The sequence below is a fragment of the Corella eumyota genome, chromosome 6, assembly GCF_963082875.1.
Source record: "Corella eumyota chromosome 6, kaCorEumy4.1, whole genome shotgun sequence".
In the NCBI taxonomy this organism is placed as follows: Eukaryota; Metazoa; Chordata; class Ascidiacea; order Phlebobranchia; family Corellidae; genus Corella; species Corella eumyota.
In genome coordinates, this window is record NC_137495.1 from 7,115,407 (window position 1) to 7,139,187 (window position 23,781).

General features: G+C 34.8%; 1 protein-coding gene across 1 annotated transcript; it reads left to right on the plus strand.

The window, feature by feature from the left end:
• Positions 1-330: 330 nt before the first annotated feature.
• Positions 331-22,601, plus strand: LOC145755513 (fibrillin-1-like). Its single transcript, XM_082571756.1, has 59 exons — positions 331-675; positions 1,042-1,133; positions 1,373-1,474; positions 1,697-1,804; positions 1,913-2,008; positions 2,128-2,313; positions 2,820-2,945; positions 3,158-3,277; positions 3,813-3,986; positions 4,517-4,696; positions 4,930-5,070; positions 5,219-5,341; positions 6,175-6,300; positions 6,761-6,861; positions 7,029-7,173; positions 7,436-7,597; positions 7,681-7,842; positions 8,079-8,192; positions 8,582-8,701; positions 8,830-8,970; positions 9,204-9,380; positions 9,604-9,792; positions 9,991-10,144; positions 10,365-10,468; positions 10,552-10,674; positions 10,778-10,906; positions 11,019-11,141; positions 11,315-11,429; positions 11,732-11,868; positions 12,057-12,179; positions 12,358-12,480; positions 12,616-12,744; positions 12,972-13,059; positions 13,184-13,341; positions 13,580-13,749; positions 13,873-14,062; positions 14,258-14,383; positions 14,572-14,708; positions 14,987-15,182; positions 15,364-15,489; positions 15,602-15,724; positions 15,940-16,056; positions 16,220-16,342; positions 16,455-16,577; positions 16,787-16,909; positions 17,089-17,298; positions 17,425-17,544; positions 17,793-17,915; positions 18,008-18,133; positions 18,311-18,445; positions 18,590-18,712; positions 18,943-19,095; positions 19,204-19,383; positions 19,656-19,778; positions 19,975-20,075; positions 20,441-20,582; positions 20,758-20,974; positions 21,088-21,231; positions 21,417-22,601. Exons 1-59 carry the CDS (start codon positions 500-502, stop codon positions 22,030-22,032), a joined length of 8,634 nt encoding a protein of 2,877 aa, XP_082427882.1. The 5' UTR covers positions 331-499; the 3' UTR covers positions 22,033-22,601.
• The last annotated feature ends 1,180 nt before the right edge of the window (positions 22,602-23,781 follow it).

Consider the following 23,781-nt stretch of genomic DNA (forward strand, 5'->3'; position numbering starts at 1 on the left):
CATTTCAAGGCTTTTTTGATTAATTCGATTCGCGTATATCAACGTAGGGGTAGCATGTAGAAATTAGTGGTAGAAAAACGTTAAACATTATGTACAGTTTACGAAAATAATTTATTGTCTGTTTGCTAGGGTAACACTAGGTATGCTTTAAACATGTCATAATCAAAAGCAATATTAACCAGCGTGTAGAATTTCTTGTAAATCACTTTTTTAAAAGTGATTTTGTAGCAATATGAAGTCAGAGATAATTTTGTTCTATGCGATTTTTTTTCGATTTATTTATTATTTTTCTATGTTAAGTTTAATTCTTTTTATTTTGTTTTAAAGAAGGTATAAGTTACCTGGAGTTGTCTGCTAAACTCCAAAACAGAATAAAAAAAACTCTGTCTCCAGCGAGGATCGAACCTGCAGTGAATTTATTTCAAGTGCAGGCGTTCGACCCAGAAGTGTTTATATTCGTTGCTATATAAATAAAGTGAACAGAAATTCAAGGAAAACTATGAATACGTACGCGAGACTTATTTCGCTTTTGTTCCTGGCCGTTTTTTTGGCCGCCCATGTTTCGGGCCAGCAAAGAAGACGACATTGGAGAAACTTTTCTCCCATAGAACGTCACCGAATCATGCAGAGACAAAGAGAACACGCCAGAGGAGGAAGAACAAGAAGAATGGGAAGGTTTGTTTGTTTATTAGTTGTAACTTTATTAAATATTTTTTTAGATATTTTGCAAAATTTTTTTTTTTTCAAATTTGGATCTTAAGGTTGACTTCTTACAATTAAAGTTAAAATTTATCCAAAATAGTGTTGAATGTTAAATATGCGTGTTTTAAAGGCCAATTTTATAAAATATTGGCCAAAAAACTCAGCGTAATAGAAAAAATATATCACGTTTTCTTAATTTTCCCAGTATTAACAAAATAACATGGGCTAAGCAAATATGCAAGGCACCAATCTACATTCTACTCAAACAAAGCGTAACCTTTTTTTGGCAAAATTTATATTTTTATTTTTCAAATTGAAAGTTAAAATATTTTTTGTTAGTTTGACTGGTGGCCATGTCTGCATTGAATCCGGGTCGTCGTTTTGTTGTGACGGATGGATGGTTGCTAATGACGGCAAATCTTGTACAGTGCGTAAGTAGAATTGAAATTTGACTTAACTGGTTGCCTTGAATGCCCTTCTGCCTACTTTGGGTAGCAGAGAATAGAAAAAGTTTATGTTTAGGTCAACTTAATTCGTAAAAAATCCTGTCTGTAGTGATGTAATTATTACTCGTGCACAAATTGTATTCATATATATACAACTAAAATAAAAATTAAAACCTGATTGACCTTACTTTTTAAAATTTAATTTTGTTATGTTTTTGTTACAGCCAAATGCAAACCGGGCATGTGCGGTGGCGGTATCTGCACACAGCCCGATTTGTGTCTCTGCTCAGACGGCCAAGTCCGACCACAGTGTATGGAGGACAAAAGTAAATCCAGTTTTATTTTAATATTCTTGTTTTAACAAGCGTTCGCTCCATCTTTGTTTTTAAAAACATTTTATAGCTACAAATTTAAAAAGTGGCCCCTAAATGTGTGAAATGTAGTAATACTACAAAAGTGTAAGCAGTACAAAGCCAGTAAAAATTTTATAAAAAAATTCTTGTTTTCCTAAGACTGCATCATTTTTAACGCAATTTACGTTTTTTAAGTGCGCGGCACCCCCTGCAACTTCAAGTGTATGCATGGAGGTACTTGCAACAGCATGACCAACACGTGCGATTGTCTATCAGGCTACGCCGGCCCTCACTGCGAACAAGGTATTATATTAACATACAATTATTAGTAGTGTAACGTGCGTTTAACCCGTATATAAAGATTTATTTGATTTATAAATTTATTGTAAAATATTTGTTTTTTTCCAACAGCCAGATGTGGTCCTGGCTGCCTTAACGGAGGAAGATGTATAGCACCAGGACACTGCGCATGCGTGTACGGGTTTACCGGAGAACGGTGTGAGAGAGGTAATGTGTGAATGACTAAATATAAAACGCAAATATACGACTGTATTAAGGATATACCAAGGTTTCTCATAATTTTAATTATATAAGGTTTCGTTTATTACCGTTTTGACTTGTTACAGATTACCGAAAGGGACCTTGCTTCATGACTCGTGCTAACGGTACGTGTACCAACGAACTAGAAGGCCTTACATGTACCAAACTCTTCTGCTGCGCCACTGTAGGCGAAGGCTGGGGTCACCCGTGCGAAGAATGCCCGGCTCGAGTTGGAAACTGTTCAAAGGGTCGACTTCCGCCCGACTGCAAAGGTAAAACCGCCTGCTCAGCGTTATAAGATAATCTCTGTCTGTAGACTGACATTTATACACCGGTAGAATGGGGTATTGTTACGCCGCAAAAACCAATACTATTTTAATGCTAAGTACCGAACAGTAACTGCGGGCTGTCTAAGTACGAGTTATAACAAAACTTTACATTTAAAACAGACATTTAAAACATAAAAACACACACGTAAAATGTTACTAAAATCTTTAAAACAACAACGACTGTCTATTGAAAATTTAGCTTTGTTTTGCATATTTCTTTTAAGGTTAACAGAGGCCTAACTGTAACTAAGACACGTTCTAACTTTATAACCTCCAAATAAGGCTTGTAGATACATTGTGCATTGTCTGGTTGCCACTGAAACGTGACTTGTGCTGACACAAGCTTTATTATGTGACTTTGTGCCTAAAAAACAATGTATTCGTTTTAGCCCTAAAAATTATTTTTTAAGCCAACAAGCAATCTAACAATACTCTATTTATTTTTTTAGATCTTGATGAATGTAAGATCATGAGCGGACTATGCGGCGGCGGAACCTGCGTGAACACAGACGGTTCTTTCAAATGCGTATGTCCCAAGGGTTACAAATATAACGTCGTTACTCATCAGTGCGTCGGTAAGTGTAAACTTAATTGGTTTTGTTTAAATTATACTTTGCATAAGCAAATTAGTGTGTTACTTAACACACTAAAGTCTATTTATAAATAAGAAAGGCTAAACAATGCAATAAGTGTTAGGTTGACTTAAGAAATTGTTTAATAAAATTACTTTTTATGTAACATACAATTGCAAGTATTATTTTTTAAACATTTTTGTGAAATATTCAAGATGTCGACGAGTGTCTTATGGGTGCTTGCTCTGGTGGCGAATGTGTTAATAATGAAGGAAGTTTTGTTTGTCACTGTCCACCAGACCACAAACTATCTCAAGACGGAACGTACTGTATCTGTAAGTCACTTATATAATTTATAATTTTAAATCATAAAATAGCAAATTTGCATCAGTTTGCATATTAAATCCGTAGCTAATGTGCTGTAATCATATAACTCTTAATGCGTTTCATTCAGCCATAAACAGTTTAACTTTGAAATTAATTTATTGTAACGGAAGTTACAATGACCTCAAAAACAAATTGAGAAATAGATTTTCTTTTATGTAACCGCCTATTATTAAGTTTTTAGCATTAGCTTTGCCCGTAGGCCATGAAATAGGCCTAATTTTTTGTTAGAACCAGTGTTTTGGTACTTAAAATGCCTTATTTAGAAATTTAATTTATAAATTTTGGATAATGTTTAAAGGCACAAAACAAAAGAATTGTGCATTAAATTTTTTTATCCAATTTAGCATTGGTCGTTTAAATATAAAAAAAAACAATAACGTAAGAAAATTGTTAACCATAAAATTTTCCATTGCGTTGTGGATAATTTTTTTTTACATGTCGAAATTAATATTTCAATTTAATTTTTTTTTTCTTATTTTTTAGCCGATTTGCCTGGGCGATGCTACACCGCCATTGAAAGCGGGATGTGCGCAATACCACTAGGCGACCTTGTTCGACGAACCATGTGTTGCTGCGTCGTTCACGGTCAGGAGACGCTCGGCAAATGCTTTGCTGCGATTGGCCATGCCCCTGAACGTTGCGCAACAATTGGGACACGTAAGAGTTAACCTTTATTTATAAACAAACTTTGTTTTAACCCCTAAACATGACACCTTCTCGAGTTTCATTTTAAATCAATTTGGTCAATGCTAAGTCGGCAAGGCTCTGCAGCAATTGGTGCCATGTTATTTGGCTTAATAACCTGATTATTATCTGATTTCTCTTATCATGTTTTGGTACACTGCTCAACCTTATTTTTATGTTCGTAAATCAGAACATGGGCAAAGTAAATAAATTCATGATTATTAGCTGTGTTATGACACCAGGTTAATACAAAGGCTTAGTATGGGCAGTGAAACGTACCTACAAGTCTAACATTAACAAAGGCTTATTCAGTATAACCAAGTGTCTATAAATGACTTTACCCTTGGGTTTAGGGGTGCTTATAGTTTTTTATAAGTAGCTTATATAAGTATATTAATCACCTTACACTTAATCCAATTAGGCCCTTTACACTAAGTTCAGTTTTTAGGGTACTTAAAGTATATCTTTGTCTCTTTTTATGCTATAATCATATCTTATTTTAGCTGAATATCAACGCGACTGCGAGGGAGGAGACCCAATCAGGGACGGAGATGGTTTGTGCGCTCTGTACGGAGCTCAGGCTTGCAGTAACGGCGAATGTGTAGACCAACCAGAATCGCATGATTACTATTGCGAGTGTGATGACGGCTACTCTCCGACACACGACCGAAAACTTTGCGTTGGTAAGCCAACAATCTTTTCGTTAATGAGTTTGTGATGATGTTTCGAACAAGTGTATTGAGCGAGTAATTGTTTTGTACGTAATGTGTTTACTGTTTTTCTTGGTGCATATCAGTAAGAACGTCTGGTACATGCAAAATGATTTATAACTGTAGTGTCTTATGAGCAAAATTTTTTGAAATGTCTTAGGATTTTAAAATTTTAACAACACAATTAACTCTTAGTATTATTTTAGATACCAACGAATGTACGGAGAACGGACAGATTCGAGATATTTGTGGACCTTTCGGTACTTGCCTTAACTCAGACGGTTCCTACACTTGTCATTGCTCTCATGGTTATGAAAATGAACCAGGAAGCCTAACATCATGTGTCGGTAAGATTATATTTAGATCAAAGGTGTTAATAGAAAACGATAATTTTAATAAAGCTGTTTGTTAATTTATGTTGATTCACATGGTTAAGGCTTGAGCTAGACACGAATACAAAAATATATTTTTTTTGTTAAATTTTATCTTTTTTAGATATTGACGAATGTTTGGACGAAAGCCTTTGTCAACATGGTCAATGTATCAATACCCGTGGAAGCTTCATATGCGACTGCAATGAAGGGTACAGAGCAATTGCAACAAAACAACGATGCGAAGGTAAAGGATGAATTCTAATATTATATAAGATATGTTTGTGTTTGTAGCATTTGTAGATTTAAAAATTACGGGCAAATCCTATGCGGCAAACTAAAATTTGGCATATACCTTCTTTTGTTAAGATATGGTTTTTTAATTTTATTACTTAGTTGGTGTAAGAATGTTATTGAATTTATAACTGGTTGTTAAACCTTGTCACGTTTTTTGTAATGCATTCACACCGGTCTGATCTTCTCTTAAACGCTAACCGCAATACCGTCATTAAAATTCTTGTTGCGTCAAAGTCAAAAAGACAGAACTGTATTTCGAAGGAGAACGATCGCTTGTGACCTATACTTTTACACAAGTTGTAACTGTCCTTTGCGCTTAATGGCACGTTCTCAGCGGAAATAACAAATCGATTGAGACAATATTATAGTCGGACACGCGTACACTTGGTTTGAAAATAGCCTATGCCAGATGAAAAGTTCAGATAAAACTGTCTCGACTGCCGGTAAACTCTATGAAGACGCCAAGACTTGTAAAAACAAGGACATATATGACATAGGATTGGTCAATCAATTGGCTATAAAAGCAAAAATAGCTCGTCGTTCGATTCTGATGTTGCTGAACGATTTTGACTAGGTTTGGCAAAGAAAACCTGACTCAGAAGAGGAAACCGCTTGTTTTGGCACAACACGCTAAAGTGAATGTGCACAACTTTAATTTGATCATTCTGGTCTTTTAAGTCAGACATAATTTCACTTTATGCTTATATACAAAAATTCATGTCTAAAGTTTTAAATGTTAAGGACAATTAAATATTGTTGACTAATACCATCTTTCTTGTTTAGATATCGACGAATGTTCCGAAACTGTCGGTTTGTGCGAGAACGGTAGATGTATAAATACCAGAGGTGCATACTCTTGCATTTGCCATCCTGGGTTCTTCTTGTCGCCCAGCCAGATTGAATGTCTTGGTAAAAATTTGATTTTGAATTTATATTAGTTTAAAGTGGGTTCAATCCCCACTGTTCTCATGCTGTAGCGCCCTTGAGTAAGGCGCTATAAACGTTGTGAATTCCTGCTGAGCCAGCACTTGATCAGCAGTATAATTATCAGGCAATTATAATCTATAATATCACAACCTGCCACAGGCAACTCGAGACTGGGTCGGAGTAACTTATGTTACTCTATGTTTAAGTCGCGCATTCGACTTTCCCACATCGAGGATAAAGATATATACAAAAAAAAAAAGTTACCTAAATTTAACCAAAGACTGACTGGTTTGATATTTTCGAGTTGACGGAATCAACATTTTACATAAAGGCCTATATACATTTTTTTCTGAATAAGCCTAAAGCGAGCATTCATTTTGCTACACATTTTTTATTAAACTGCTGGTTTATTGTTTTTTAACTGTTTCTTGACCATATTTAGATACCAACGAATGTGAACACGATCATATGTGTCCAAATGGTGATTGTGTGAACATGGCAGGAATGTTCAAATGTGTGTGCCACGACGGATATGAACTTATGGTACAAATTTTTTTACTTACTTTCATTTAAGCTCATCTGACTATAACTTAGTTTAAAAATATCAAAATTGTAACTAATTGTTGCACAAAAATCTGTACCAATTTTCGTACAAAACTCTTTCTTAATCGTCGCATTAAACTGTATACTAATTCTCGCTTATGACTTAGGATAATGGAAGGGGTTGCGCCGACATTAACGAATGTCTTATGAGACCTTGTGCCAACGGTAGATGCGAGAACTCAGTCGGTAGTTTCAGCTGTCATTGTCATCGTTTCCAAGTGCTTGATGACACTGGCACCAGATGTATTCTAGGTAAGAATAAAATCTTGTTTGTTACTTTTATGTTACGATCTTTGCTTGTTGGTTAACTGTCAACTTACAATAAAATATTTTTATTATTCCGCGTTTAAACAAGGTTAAACTGAAACTTTAGTATTTGAGTACAATCTATAAACACTGGCTTGGCTTTAGGTAAATGTGTTTTTCATTAAATTATTTTGTGCAAGTCCAGCGTTAACTACTCTAATAACGATAGCTAAGCTAAGCTTTCCATTAATTGTTTTTTGTCTTTTAGACACTAGCGTTGGCCAGTGCTTCAGAAGCGTACGAAAGGGCCAATGCCGAGCTCACAACGCATTGCAGATGGAAACCACTCGTCAGGACTGTTGTTGTGCTGTACCAGATGCGACAAGCGCGTGGGGTAGCGATTGCGAACCGTGTCCCGAAACGATGGACGGTGAGTTGAAAAAAAGTTTTTACTTAATGTAAATGTTGGGTATTAATGTCAGCCCTTATATTATTTGTTATATTTCTTTTTAGCTGACTACGCAGTTCTTTGCGATAAGACCGTCTTGACCAACATTTGCGAGTTACTTGAAAATCCTTGCGAAAACGGGCACTGCATCAAAATGTTGTTCAACCAATATCGGTGTTCTTGCAATACTGGATTTTTACCAACAGCGGACGGAAAAGCCTGTGTTGGTATGTGGAAACAAATGTCTTAATTAGATTTATAAATGGGGGAAAACTAATGCGTATATTTTACCAGTAAACGTTTTTGTAGAGCTTGACATAAAATGTAATTGGGTAGAATTGAACATGTTTTTCTTTTACGGAAACTGCTGAAAAATAAACGTTGACTTATTATGTAGCTGCAACTAATTAATTAAATTAAAATAAACAACAAAACGATAATTACTAATTGAGGTTATGTTTAGACTTTGACGAATGTATCCAGAATCTTTGCAGCAATGGCATGTGCCGAAACACTCCTGGTTCTTACCAATGCACTTGCGACGAAGGTTTTGTCTTGATCGGAGATGTATGCGAAGGTTTGTTAAATTTGATTTGTTTATATATCATTGTTTTGTTTTATTGTACTTACACATTGAGTTAATATAGCTGATGTATGGCTGTGTTATTAACGTTTTGTTGCTTGGACAGTTGTTGAGTTTGTGTTTTTACAATTATATTTCAGGTTTTAAATGAATGTTATGATTTGTTTATACATTTCGAATAAGTAAAAATTTGTGATGAGTTTAGTTGACTCAGTTTTGGTTAAAAATTTTTTTTTACTTTTTTAAAGTTTACGACAGACAATTTTATTGTTTTAAACTGCGGGATTTAATACCAGGAATTTTAACAACTTTGAAAATTTTAATTAAATTAGTAATCAAAATAAATTTTGAATGGGTTAGTAATAACAGTGATTGTTTTTTAGATCTTGATGAATGTTTCTCCAATCCTTGCGTCGGAGGCCGATGCGTGAATCAACCTGGATCTTACAAATGCGTGTGTGAAGATGGACACATGTTGGATGTAACTGGACTCATTTGCTACGGTAATAAAATAACAGATAACAAACATTTAAAACGATTTTTATATTAAGAATTTACAAGGCAGTTTGTAATGTTCTAAAAATTACATATTATTAACAACACTAACTGTAAATTAATTTTCTTCTTTTAGACGTTAGTCTTGGTAAATGCTGGAGAGAGATTTCAAATGGTGTATGCTCTGGCAATGTCGGCGAGTCTGAAATGACTGCAGAGCAATGCTGCAATTCAATCGGTAAAGCTTGGGGTGACTGTATCTCCTGCACAGATATAGGTATGTTAAAAATTATATATCAAGGTTTCATATAGTTTTCCCCAGCTAATTGCAATATTTGTTTAAACTGCGTATCAGCTGGCGACCGCTATATCATTCATATACACTTTTGTGTTGCTATACTTTAAAAATATTTTAACAGTGTACCACTTTGTCAGAAAAAACAATAAACATTTTTTGATGACTTTTTGTTGTTACTGATTTAACTACATTCAATGCACTTTATGTTACAGAGACTAGATGTTCCAAAGGTTACTTCTACGATGTTGTAAACGACGTGTGCGTGAACATAAACGAATGCGATCTTAAGATATGTCCAGAAGGATCTGTTTGCATCGATTCCGACGGCTCCTTTAGATGCCAATGTCCACCTGGTTTCACATTGGACGCAGATGGAATTCACTGTTTTGGTAAATATATTAAACAAAAAATAAAAGAAATGTTTTTTATAAACTTTTACTACACAAAGTACAATAGTTATACCTTTAACTTGTACACTGCTTTTTGAATTAACACAAGTTTGTATAATATGTTAACATCATATAATTACTTTTATTGCTATCAATCTTAACGTTATCCAACCTTCACAAACCACGTTTGCACATATTTGATTGATTTTTTCCTTTTGTTCAGATCAACGTGTAGGCATTTGCTTTTACGAGATGTCTTCTGAGAACACCTGCAGCAACCCTGGCGAGTTGTTTGTAGGCAAGTTGAGTTGTTGTTGTATCGGTGGCGCAGGCTGGGGAGAAGACTGCGAAGTTTGTCCAGAAATGACACCTGAATATAGAAAACTTTGCCAAAATCCTCCTGGATCTCAAAGTAATTAATATATGCTAAAGTCGTGATCTAAACCATTAATTTAAATGCTTAATCTTGTTATTCATAACTAGAAGTATCATGCATTATTAAAATAATCAGGCTCTTCTAAACTGAGTATTATTTGTAAAGTTTTGATCTAACTAAACACTATAACATTGCATTGTTTTATAATTAACAATCCTGTTTTATATTCAACAGGTGGAACTCATAACGAATGTCTCCTGTTTCCCGAGTTGTGTGTCAACGGTGTTTGCCGAAACACAGACAGTAGTTTTATATGCGACTGCAACCAGGGTTACACTTTAACTCCTGACAACCGAAACTGCACTGACATTGACGAATGTTTTATCAGGTAAAATTTGAGTTGAACCAAAACATATAAATTACTTCAAAAATAGTGGAAAACCAAATAAAAATAGAATTGTTTATTTTTTGATCAACAAAATCGAATTGTATTTAAAATACATTGATAAATTTAACTGCTTTTTTACAAGACTGATGATTGCTTAAGCATTAACAAGGGTCATACTTACAGTTTGTTTTATAATTTGTAATTTGTTGTTGTATTTCAGTCCCGGACTTTGCGGTGAGGGTGATTGCGCCAACGTCGACGGAGAATTTGTCTGCAACTGTTACGTTGGTTACAAACCATCACCAGAATTGAAAATTTGCATAGGTTTGTTCAATTCCCTTTACCCCTTATAAAGAAAAGTTATACGAAAAAGCATTACTATTTATTACTCAATTTAATATTCGTAGATATCAACGAATGCGCCTTGGGAGGTTATTGTACAGGAGGAACTTGCATGAACACAATAGGAAGTTACGAATGTCATTGCGGCGATGGACGGGCACTTAGTCCAGATGGAAAAGAATGTATTGGTAAGTAAAAATAACTTATACTGATAAACATACTATTTTAAAATACATAAAGAATGTTTCAATAGTAGATATTTAAAAGTTATTAACGGGTGATTTTGTTAAGATGTGAACGAATGTGCCGTTACACCTGATCTATGTACTCCGAATGGTCGTTGTGAAAACTTGTTGGGACATTACATGTGTCGCTGTGACGTTGGCTTTGTACCAACTGCTGATTCGTTGGACTGCGTTGGTAAGTTAAAAGTACTTATGTGTTATGAAAAGCTTTTAAAGTAATTTTACAATATTCGAAAAGTTAATTATGTAACAAGTAAAATAAAGACTGCATTGATATATTCGTTTAGATGTTGACGAATGTGCGGCAAACAATGGTGGTTGTCACATGCATTGCGTTAACACCGTTGGTTCTTACCAGTGCAGTTGCAATGACGGATTTGTGCTTGCTTTTGATGGCCATTCTTGTGCAGGTAACAAATAAATATAACATCACAAACGTTTGTAGATTTTTAAATGCACTATCTTTGTTTAACAAGATCTCTTTGGTATAGGATTTTATTTAAATCAAGTAAAAATGGACTAGCTATTAACTCTGCGTTTCCTTTAAATATGTAATACTGTATTTACTAATTTTTTTAATTAGACCGTGACGAATGTATGGAACAAATGAATAGATGCGACGGCGGCCGATGCGAGAACACAGTCGGTAGCTTTAGATGTATTTGCTTCGACGGCTTCATGGCTGACAAAGACTTACAGTAAGAATTTTTAAACCCCAGCATCTTAAAGTTGTAACGATAGATCAACTAAATTTATTTGAAAATGTTGAATTTAAATGCTGTAAGGCTAAATGGTAACGGCGATAATAATGTTGCGCATTTTTTACTCCCTTCAAGAATTTGTAATCGTCTTTAACAAATAAGCAACCAGCAATTGAATATAATTTTAAATTTTCCCAACATACATATATAAAAAATCGTGTAACAAATTCTTGCTTGGTTTTACATAAGCAACTTGTTTCTATAGGTATGTTTTAAAAATTCTTTTTAATTTTGTATAGATTTTGTGACGATATTGATGAATGCGACATAAACGAAAATGTTTGCATGCACGGCCGATGTCACAACACCAGAGGTTCATATACTTGCTTGTGCGATGAAGGTTATTGTGTACCAAAAGACCAAATGCTTTGCGTCGGTGAGTATTCATATTTTTATGTGAATTTTATGCTTAAAATAAAAAGTAACTTTGGATTTGAACATTTTTCAAGTTTTCCTATTCCTTGTGTCGTAACTTAAAACCAATGCCCAAAATGATATGTTTAATATCAGTGTATATTACAATTAAAGAATTTGTATAATTTTAAAAATTGCTTTCTTAAACAGACGAAAATGAATGTGAAATGTCCAAACATGATTGTCACGTTAATGCAGAGTGCAACAACACCGAAGGTTCTTACGACTGTCTTTGCTTTAACGGTTTCCACGGGGATGGCTTCATGTGCCACGGTGAGTTTACTTAAACTTTGCGTCAGCCTTTTGGTAACATTTGAAAATCTACAATATTATTTAGTTAAAAAATAATTTTTACGCTGATACATTAAGCTGGTCTTATCTGAGATCTTAATTTAAGGATAGTCTTATTAAAAAGTTTTTTAAAATTGAATTACCCTTTTTTGTGTTTTAGACGACGACGAATGTGCCTCTGAAACTCACCTTTGCCACGAGTTTGCTGTTTGCACGAACAAACTTGGTTCGTATGCTTGCACTTGTTCAGACGGATACCACGGAGACGGTTACTCCTGCTCAGGTAAGTTAACTTTACCGCTTATTTTCTCTTATGGTAACTTCTTAAGAAGGTTAAAATGTGATTTTAAATAGAAAGGCATATCTCTTTTGGTTTGTGTATTATCTTACGGTTGTTGTAATATATTGTTTATTTTAGACAACGACGATTGCATTGAAGACGAAACGTTATGTGGACCGAACGGCCAATGTCTGAACGTTGATGGTAGTTTTATGTGTGACTGTTCGATGGGTTATATTGCAACTGCTGATGGAAAAGCTTGCAAAGGTAAGAAACAACATATCTATTTTCTGTGTTTTATTGGCATGGCATACATATATAAGAATTAGCTTGATTTTTCAAAACTGTACTTTATAGATTATTATTACAATTAGAATCAAATCTATTCCATGTTATAAAGATTTTTTAGTAAATATGTTAAGGCATTATTTGATGCTTTAACAAAATATATTAAGGCAATTATTTGATGCTTCAACAAAATACTTGAAATTTAGATGTTGACGAATGTGCTTTTGAACAAATCTGTGTCAAGGGCAGATGTCATAATATGGCAGGAACATTCAGCTGCGAATGCCTTAACGGGTAAGACTTGCTAACCTTTACTTTATATACACGCTGAGATTTAATAGGCTTTTAGAAAACGAATCTTAGCTATATAGACTTATGTATTGTAAAAAAAACAAAAAAACAAGTATGTTTTATATAGTTACGAAAAAGACGAATTGGGAGCAAACTGCACTGATATTAACGAATGTGAAGATGCTGGAAACTGTATCAACGGCGACTGCGTCAACACAGATGGTAGTTACGAATGTCAGTGCCCGGACGGTTTTGACAAGAGTCTTACTGGCATCGGTTGTGTTGGTAGGTTCTTAAATACTTTTTACTTCAAGGAGTTATTGAAGATTATTTCTAAAGCTCTGTTTAGGACATTGTTTGTCAAATTAAATAAAAAGTATTTTATTTTCCTTCATACAACGCTATTAATAATCTTCTGAACAAAAGAAATGCCATCAAAAAGTTTAACTCTTAACTTTCAGTTCTTTCACGTTTTAAGGACTATGACTTCTTATATATTTAAATTATTTATTGTTTTGTTTAGATACCAGAACTGGCGACTGCTTCTTGCACAAAGAAGGAACTGATGATGCTCCAATCTGTAGTCACACTATTGGCGTACAAGTTTACAAATCTGTTTGCTGCTGTACTCTCGGTGATTCCGGCGGTTGGGGCAACCCATGTGAAGTCTGCCCTCCAGTGAACTCAACTGAGGTTTGATCTTTATTATAAAATCTAATTTACAATGCAACATTTCTGAGATGTTTGTTTAAATATGGAATTTATCATTTGAATTCTCTGTTTATGTCTTAAAATAATTAATCCTTTTTTGTATAGTACAATACTTTGTGTCCTGGAGGACTTGGATTCATGCCAAACGAGATCAACGTTCTTCTGGAGGACATCGATGAGTGTAGAACTCTTCCCGGACTTTGCAGAGGAGGAAGATGCGAAAACGTATTCGGATCTTACATTTGTGTGTGTCCAGTTGGCTACACTCTTAATACTGAGACTCGAACCTGCGAAGGTAAAACTTGTGTTTAACGGTTTTATATGCTGTGTGTATTTGTTAATAACGAACTTTTGTACAGATATTACATTGAGTATATTAAACTGTAAATGCCTATTGTTAATACTAAGTTATTTATTTTTAATTAAATTTGGGATATTTAATCCTGATATTGCTTGGTATTTTAAACCTATGTTTATTTTATTAATACAGACGTAAACGAATGCGATGATGTAGAGGATATCTGTGGACCAGGCGTTTGCTTAAATAGCGACGGTGGCTATAACTGCAAGTGCCCCGATGGTTACAAATCGATTAAGGGCGGACGCGAGTGCGAAGGTAAGAACAATTTGTGTCTGGTATGATAGTAAACCGAAGCACCCAATTCTTAATAAGAATCTTGCATGACCCAATGTTACACCCCTTTGTTAAAAAAACGAATCATCTTATATAAACAACAATAAATTATCTCTTTTATAGATTTACATACCATTTTTATTAGTATTTTTACGTTTACTTTACTATAGATATTAGAAAAGCAGCATGCCATCGATATTACAACGAAACCTCAAGCACTTGCTCGAGCGAACTCATCTTCGAAGATACAAAGAAATCGTGTTGCTGTTACGCTAACATAGGCCAAGGTTGGAATACACCCTGTGAGGTAAATTAAACACATTTAAATAAGTTTTGTAGGTTATTGCATGTCATGTTAGCATTTTAATAGACTTCAAACTAATTTACATTTTGTTTAACTCAAACATTTTTAAGAATTACTATTTGGTATTTATAGTATAGCACGCTTTAAAACAATTGCATTTAATTAAATTTATTGAGATTTACTTTTTGTGTTTTTTTTTACCATAGCGTTCTTTAAAACACTACAGTTTTTGTCCTCTCTTTTAACTTTACCAAAACTAACTTAATTTTTTTGTATTAAAGCGTTGTCCTCAACCGGAGACCGATGAATTTCTTGATCTATGTGACAGCGAAGTCTTCCTTCAAGATGTTAACATGTGTGCTAAATTTCCCGACTTGTGTAAAAACGGCTTGTGCGTTCCATCCGACGACATAGAAGGATTTAGATGCGAGTGCAAGCAAGGATTCCTTTACAACGAGAAAGTGCACATTTGCGAAGGTAAGAAGTTAACCTGTAACTTAAATATTATGTAAGACTTGCTGTAGTAGGCCAGCTTATACTTGAAAAAAAAGTAAAATTTGATGAACGTTCTTCATAAAAGTAAAATTTGCTGAACGTTTTTCATTTGTTAACAATAAAATTTCAATCAAATGTTTTAACCAAATTTGTTGTTTGGCAGACGTTGACGAATGTCTGGACGAGGGAGTTTGTTTTACTGATGCAGAATGCAGCAACTCACCCGGTTCATACCATTGCGCTTGCAGAAAGGGATTCGTTTTTGATGCCTCAACTGACACATGCATAGGTAAACATAGACCCTATTTTATTTGGCCTTTAAAGACGAATGTATTGTGTCCTCACATTTATATTCAAGTTTGATGATGTGATTTGCTTAAATTATTCTCTGTTTTTTTTAGATGTCGATGAATGTTCTTTGCAAGGCATGTGCTCAAATGGTCGATGCGAAAACACAAACGGCGCCTTTATCTGCCATTGCAACCAAGGTTTCAAGGCGGTTATGGAAGAAAAGGCTTGCGAAGGTACGTTAACTTAATTAATTTATTAATAGAGGCACCGTTAAAACCAAATTAGGTAGATCTGTTATCTAACTCTTGAATTATTAAAAACGGTTTTTGGCACTAGGAACCCGCAGGCTTCAAACACAAAAAATATTTACATAGCACTAGCATGTGCATATGTACATCAAGTATGCTTTAGTAGCCTTTAAGTAAATGATTTTGTGTTTTTTACATAGACATTAACGAGTGTGATCGAGCCCCGTGTGGCAATGGAACGTGCAGAAATATGTTTGGAACATTCTTGTGCGCTTGTCATCCAGGATTTAGACTTTCAGATAACGGCGACTGCGTTGGTAAGGGTATAGTTAAAAATATGAACAAATTAAACTAAGATAAACTTGTTCAAAATGACCTAAAATATATTTTCTTTTGAATAAGTATGCAGTTTACCAATCTAAAGCATTACTTTCAGTGTAAATTCGTTTAATAAATTAAACCTTTATCCTACTTTAACAGATACAAACGAGTGTGATGAAGAGAATCAATGTAACCACGGTTATTGTGACAATTTCGCCGGTAGTTTTAGCTGCGATTGCGACGAAGGCTACGTGGCGACACCCGACGGAAGAAACTGCATAGGTAAGTCAAATTTTGCTATCAGTAATTTAGTCGTTTTTGAATTTCCTTCTAGTTATACTTATGATTAACGTTTTTTTGTGGTTATCAAAAATTTAAAAGCATTTGTTAACAGATAAGAACGAGTGCAAAGAAAATGTGGCAGTGTGCGGAGTGGGTACCTGTCAGAACATGGACGGCTCCTACAAATGCTTCTGCCCAGAAGGCTACATAAGCACCAACAATACTGCATGTGACGGTAAGAAAAATTTAAACAATTTGTATGCTATAAACGTTATGTGAAAGTGTGCAAAAGGTGTTTTAATTTTTTTATTTTTACAGTCTTAGTTAAATAATTAAACCTATGAACTACACAAAAAAATGTTTGGCGCATCTAATCTACATTTATGTCAATTTTGTATTTACATGTTATGGTTGTTTAAATAGTATTTGTATTATGTGCTTTAGACGTCGATGAATGCCAGATTGTGGATATGTGTAAGTTTGGGTCCTGCGAGAATCTTATTGGAAGCTTTGAGTGTACTTGCCCGCATAACTTCACGCTAAGCAGAAACAGGAAATATTGTATTGGTAAGGTTAAGTTTAAATTTATTTATATTGAATTTAACTGTACAAGCCCGGCAAACTTTACAACCAATTAGTTATATTTTTAAATGCCTTTTGCATAGAACCCTGTACCTTATGTTATGAATTGTTTTGACTACTATCAACGCTACTGGAAGTTTAACCACGTGTCATTTTTATCGCAGATATGCGCCAGCGGTTGTGTTACGACACTTTCGAAAACGGTGTCTGTAGTGCATCAGGTTCTAGGCCAACATCGCATAGTCAATGCTGTTGTACATGCAAAGGCGGCGGATGGGGATTGGACAGTAACTGCCAGGCATGTCCACTTAATGGAACCGCTGATTTTAATCACCTTTGCCCTAGAGGATGTGGTTATGACTCTTTAAGAACAGGTAAGAATTATAAAACTATCGTTTAAATTATTTTGTTTTTGCACACGTTATAAAAAAATAAGTCGAGTTTGAATATATTAACAATTAAATTTTTTTATCTTAATACGAGATATTATTTCTTTTTAGATATTGATGAGTGTATTAACAAACCGTGCTCCAACGGCGACTGTGTCAACCTAGCTGGCAGCTTTAAATGCGTTTGCGCGCCCGGTTTTACACTGGATGCCAGCAACACCAACTGTGTCGGTAAGATTAATTTTTACACTTGGTTTTGTTAATAAGGTTCCCTGTTTGACCCCTAAGCGACTAAATATACATACAATTTAAAGGTTAAATTACTTTGTCCTTAACATGTATATTAATTTTCTATTTTATCTTTAAGCCAGCACTTATTAAATGCGACTATCATTTCTATCTTTAAATGTTCTTGTTTAGTTCTTATATGTATAAACTTTATAACATAAGACTTAACTATTGCAATTTTCGTGTTACAGACATTAACGAATGTACCAGCACTGACAACATTTGCCAACACGGTACCTGCCATAATACCGAAGGTAATTTCGAATGTACCTGCGAGGAGGGATTCTACAACGGACCCGGAATGATCTGTTTGGGTAAGAAAAAAACGTCTTCTTTTTTGACTGAGTTTGAAAATGACCTCACCTTGTAGTTAAATGGAAAATGATAAATTTTACTCTTTGTACAGACGTAAACGAATGCGTTTCCAAGAGACTGCACAACTGTGGATTTAGATGTGTTAATACAGAAGGAAGCTTCCACTGCGGTTGCCCCAACGGATTCCAGCTTCGAGCGGACGGAAAGATGTGCGAAGGTAAATCCGTTTCTAGTTTTGACTTTTTCTTTTTTTCATATTTTGTTGGTAATAAAATGGCTGTTAGCTTTTATAAATTATAACTAAGCTACAAGGTTAACTCAAAACTTCAAACATTCTTATATCGATTTTCTGTTTGAACTCATCATTTTGAGTTAACTGTTCTTCCTTTTTTAGATATTGACGAATGTGCTCTTGAGGTCACAAATGATTGTGCTACCAAAGGTATGGCCTGCAACAACATTATTGGATCGCACTTGTGCATGTGTCCAGCTGGCTTTAGAAGAATTGGAACTACAGACGTGTGTGTTGGTAAGAACTCTTTTAACTTTCAAATGCTAACAAAAAAGTTAATAAAACAAATATCAAGCTTCTAAATAATGTTCTGAAAGGGGGAATACATTTCTCAGATACGGTTATACCAGTTAAAATTAACCTAAACTAATTAAACAACAGATGTAAATGAATGTGAACTTCATCATGTATGCACGAACGGCCGATGCGTTAACATGGAGGGCACATTTACCTGCCAGTGCTTTGAGGGATACGACTTTGACGAAGAACATAAGATGTGCTTGGGTAAGATTTTAATTTTAAATACTTTCAAGTTATTTTTAACAAAGTTATATCATGCCTACTCAATAGGACTGAACGTTTAACTTTTTTTTATAAAAAATTGGTTGTATGAAAGCAGTTTCAACTAATGCCAAGTTCTGCAAATTTGTTAAAACGAACTTTTTTAAATATGGCTTAATTAAAAATATTTTTAACAATGAAGTTGTAATTTTTAACTTAAACTTATGTTTTAGACACCCGACAAGGCGTTTGCTTTGCTGCAGTCCATCAACGACGATGCGAAGTTTCGTCCACGACCGGTTTGCGTTTTACTAAGGCTGAGTGCTGTTGCAACCGAGGTAAAGGCTGGGGAGAAGATTGTGAAGAATGCCCGCATCCAGGCACAGGTAAAACAATCAACACAACATTTATAAACCCTGATATAAATTTAATCATTATTGTCAAAACTCTATTCTAAAAAATGGGTTCTAACACTTGAACACGTCATCTTTTAGGTGCTTTCTTGGCACTTTGTCCACATGGAATGGGCTATAAACCAAACGGAGAAGATATTGACGACTGTAACGTGCTTCCCGGCCTCTGCGCTCACGGAACCTGCATCAACACCCTCGGAAGTTTCAGGTGTTCGTGTGATCATGGATACCAACCATCTGGATCAAAGAGAGCTTGCGTTGGTAAGTGGAAATTTGGAATGGATTAACAAAATTAAAACCCTTAAAATACATTTGTAAAGTATTAATTTAGAAATTATACTTATATGGTAAGATACTGTTTAACGCTATGTTTGCAGTTGGCAAAATAAAATTTTGTTGAACAAAATATATCTGCACAATAAAAATATCTTTATTAACTTCCATTGCCTTATTTATAAACTTTTACCACTTCGTGCCATGCATTTAAACAATAATGGTTCCATGTAAATTGATCACTATTTATTATTGTTTAGACATTAACGAATGTCTTGCATCGCCTACGCCATGCAGTTTTGATTGTCAAAACTTCAACGGAGGTTACGAATGCATCTGTCCCAAGGGATACCAAGTCGACAGTGACAAATCTACTTGCGTTGGTGAGTTTATTTGTACTTTTTTAAAGTTTGAATTTTATATAAAACACAGATTAGCATCACTAATCTTTACTAATCCATACAAATTGTTTTGTAAATTACGCATATAGATAAAAAATAATCATCCTACTGCCTTGCTTAAAATTCCATAGGTTTAGATTTGATGTTGCAATCTTTAAAAAAATAAATTTTTTGACAGATGTTGACGAATGTGCGTTGAAACAGAGCAACTGTCAATACGTTTGCAAGAATACTGTAGGCTCCTTCAAATGCGAATGCCCACATGGATTCACACAAGAGGTAAGTTAATATGAATACCAGCTTACAATAATTTTGAAACAGTTAACTAACAAATCACGTGATTAAAGAAACGGTGTCAGTACGTGACTTATGGTGTAAACACGTGACTAGGATCTGATAACACTTAGCGTAAACAACAAGATGGCGGCTTCGTTACACAAGCCACCATTATTAATTTTAACGAATTTTATTATATATTTAAATATTAATGCTAATAAAAAATAGTGTTTTTTTAGTTTTGGGAATTTTTTTATTCAGTTGGACAATATATTTATTTTCTTCAAAAAACTTGAAAAAAAACTTTTAAAAATATGTTTTCGATTTATATTTGATACAGCCTTATACGTCGTATTTTCATGTTTTAGGGCTCACAATGTGTTGACAAGAACGAATGCGTGGACTTACCCGGAGTTTGTGGAGCACGCGGCGTCTGCAGAAATGACCCAGGTGGCTACCACTGCGAGTGCCCAAGAGGATACCGACGAGACCGAAACCAACAATGCGTTGGTAAGAAATTGTTAAACTACTTTTTTTTTTGTAAACATAAACTCGAATAGCGAAAGAAAACATAACCTATTGCACTCGTAGGAGTACAATGTCGTTACCAGCATATTAAACATTTAACTCTGTTAGATTTACCATCTTTTTTGCACATTTTTAAATATATTAAATGTAAACCCAGATTTGAACGAATGCGGTAGAGGACGAGGAATACAAGGCCCGTGCAGTGGTTCGTGCCAGAACGTACCCGGTAGCTATAGATGTCATTGCGGAAGCGGATACATTCCCAACAGAATGACCGGTGGCTGCCAAGATGTCAACGAATGTGTGCATAACCCTTGTTCTTACGGTCAAGGCTGCTCAAACACTCCTGGTGCATTTACATGCGGCTGTGGAAGGTTAGTATATGTAAAATCAAGACGCTAGTAACTGATTTTAGGTTGGGTAAAATTTAAGTTAAATAAAATCGCTTATTCACCTTCAAGTAAATTTAAATTTTTGAAACTTTTAGAGGTACGGTGAAGACCCGAGGAGGAGGATGTGCTGATGTTAACGAATGTAATTTGGGAGGTGGAAGTTGTCAATATGGCTGCTCCAACACATACGGTAACTTCCAGTGCGGATGTAACCAAGATTATTTCAGGATGGGTCGAGGGTAAGAAATTTAAAATAAATTTAAAATATTTGTTGATAAAATATTTAGGTGGAATGTTAATACCAATATTGTAAGAGTCTATTTTTTAATAATAAATTTATTTGGTTGACATGCATATATGAGATTTGAGGTCCTTCTTGTTTAAACCTTTTTTCTTATTTAAACGCAAAATTTTAAATGTTTAGACATTGTCTACAAGGTCGTGGTGGCTTCCAACAAAGAATCCCACATTACCCAAGCTTCAACGGCTTCCGACAAGGCTTCCCAATGGGAGGTATGCCACCCCCGATGCGTGGCGGTCGCCAAGTCGAAGACACCGTTTGCTTCAGCTGCGTGCCGGGTGCTGACTCTGGTCGCCGACACCGACGTTCTGCCGACCCCGAGGGACGATTCATCGAGGTCAGCGCCAAGTACGGAAAGGGTGAAGTCAACACCTCTATCCCCATCCACATCTTTGTTCAGAGCACCGACTTGACCCACCGCACCACGTTGCTAAGCCTTCACCCAGCATTGAAGCAGATGCGCAACCATGCCAAGTACATCATCGTCTCCGGAAACGAAGACAGAAGGTTCCGCTTCCACCATAAGAAGTCCGTGAGCAACTTGCACTTCGCCAAGCACTTGCGCGACCAGGAAGAAAACGTGATCATCAATCCCGGAACCTACACTATCACCGTGCGAGCCACCACCAATATGGAGCCCGACGAAGTGCAACGCGTTTCCCTTGAAACCGAGACAATCGAAGAGGCCATTGCAACCGAAGTGAAATTGCAAGTGCTCATTCATGTCGAGGAGCCTTGAGTAAAGTCCTTCGAAAAAAACTTTAATTCCTAGATAAGGGCCGCCACCGTACCGGCTAACTTCTAAAATAATTTTAAAAATTCCAAAACTGCCCTACTAGTGCGATTATTTCTCTTTTTTTAACAGCCGTGTTTTGCCTTTTCGGTCTGAAACGTGTCCTTATTATTAGTATTATACCCACATTGTCTTAGTGTTCTTTTTTGGTAAAATTCACCCTATCAAGTGATATCATCTAATACGTATTTTTATCGTTTACGTCTAGTATTTCGAAACAGCATATGATGAACTATTTTTTGTAGTAGGTTAATTGTGTTTATTTTCTTTTGCTCCGCTATGTACATACACACACCTTTATATAATCCCGCGCTTCTTTTTTTCAGCAATGCTTCCTCTCACACTTGGCAATAATATCCTAATACTTCTTCCTTTCTCTCACTTGGCGTAATAGCCTAGCTTTTAACACTTTGAGAGAACTGCGTTATATTATAACAGGTCCGTTGCCGACCAAATGTTTTGCGGCCAAGTTCCATACAATGTAGTCAAACGTCATTACAGAGTAAGCACGTCAATTTGTGTGATTTATTTAAGTGCTAGAAGTGTTAGACTGTTCAAAATTAAGTATTTAGACTTTCCAAGGTTAAGTTTATTTCCTAAGGACTCAATGTAGTAGTAGACTGACTATGGTTATTTTGTAAAAACTAAATGAAGTTTGCTTTCAGCTTCACAATCTGATAGCGTTTGTCAAATGCCTTTGGTAGTTAATCCTAGATTTACAATGTGCTCAGGTTAGAAAAGTTAATTTCAGACGAATTATCCAAATATAAATTAACTTAAATTTGAACTACGTATTAAATAAATAAGTTTAATGTAGCTTAAACAGCAAAATAACTCTTTTCTTTAATTTCTTGATTAAGTTAAACCTAGGGCGCTTTGTCGATTACGCTTTGTACAGTTTGTGCGCTTGTAACAAAATGTGCTTAGGTGGTTTTATATTTAAGATTTGTATATGTACTAACAAGATAAAAAAGTCAAACTGTTCTTATAAAGTAGTTCATCATTGAATACGAAAAATAAAAGCCTTTGCAAGAGTTTTTATTAAGTTTACTAGAGGCATAACACGAGTTTTTTTTTATCTGGTAAGCGAAATACAGGCTAATATTAAATTTGAGAGGTCGTCTTTTGTTAAAAAGCAGAAAAGGACGAGGGTTGCAAACGATTAAAATATTTGTTTATTGCACCAAACTTGTAGACAAAATTACAAATCGACTAAACTTTAACATTTAAAAGCAGTTTTATTAAAAAATATACTTAACTTTTACATTTTTTTCAGACAACAAAAATTTTGATTTTTTTTTTGAAGGTTATATAATTTAAGTTGATTTTTGTTCGGCACACGAATTTGGTTTTTAACTCACATGTAAAAGGATTTACCAAAACAAGTGGCCACGGAAAACGTAATCAAATGTAGGAATAACTTGAAATCATCTTCCGATTTTGGTAAGTAAATATTATTTATATAGTTTTGTAGTCATTTAGTGAACGTTTTTACTAATCAGTAATTTAAATACTAAAAAATAGAGGCAGTTTTATTTTATCGAAAATTTACAATGCTAATATAAGGGTTGTGTATTTTTAAATGCTTTTTTTATTTTTTATTATGAACTTTTTTCTACAATCGTAGGATAAAATATATTTGTATAGACCTATTTTATTTCGAGAGACTATTAATAAATAAGAATTTGTGGTGCT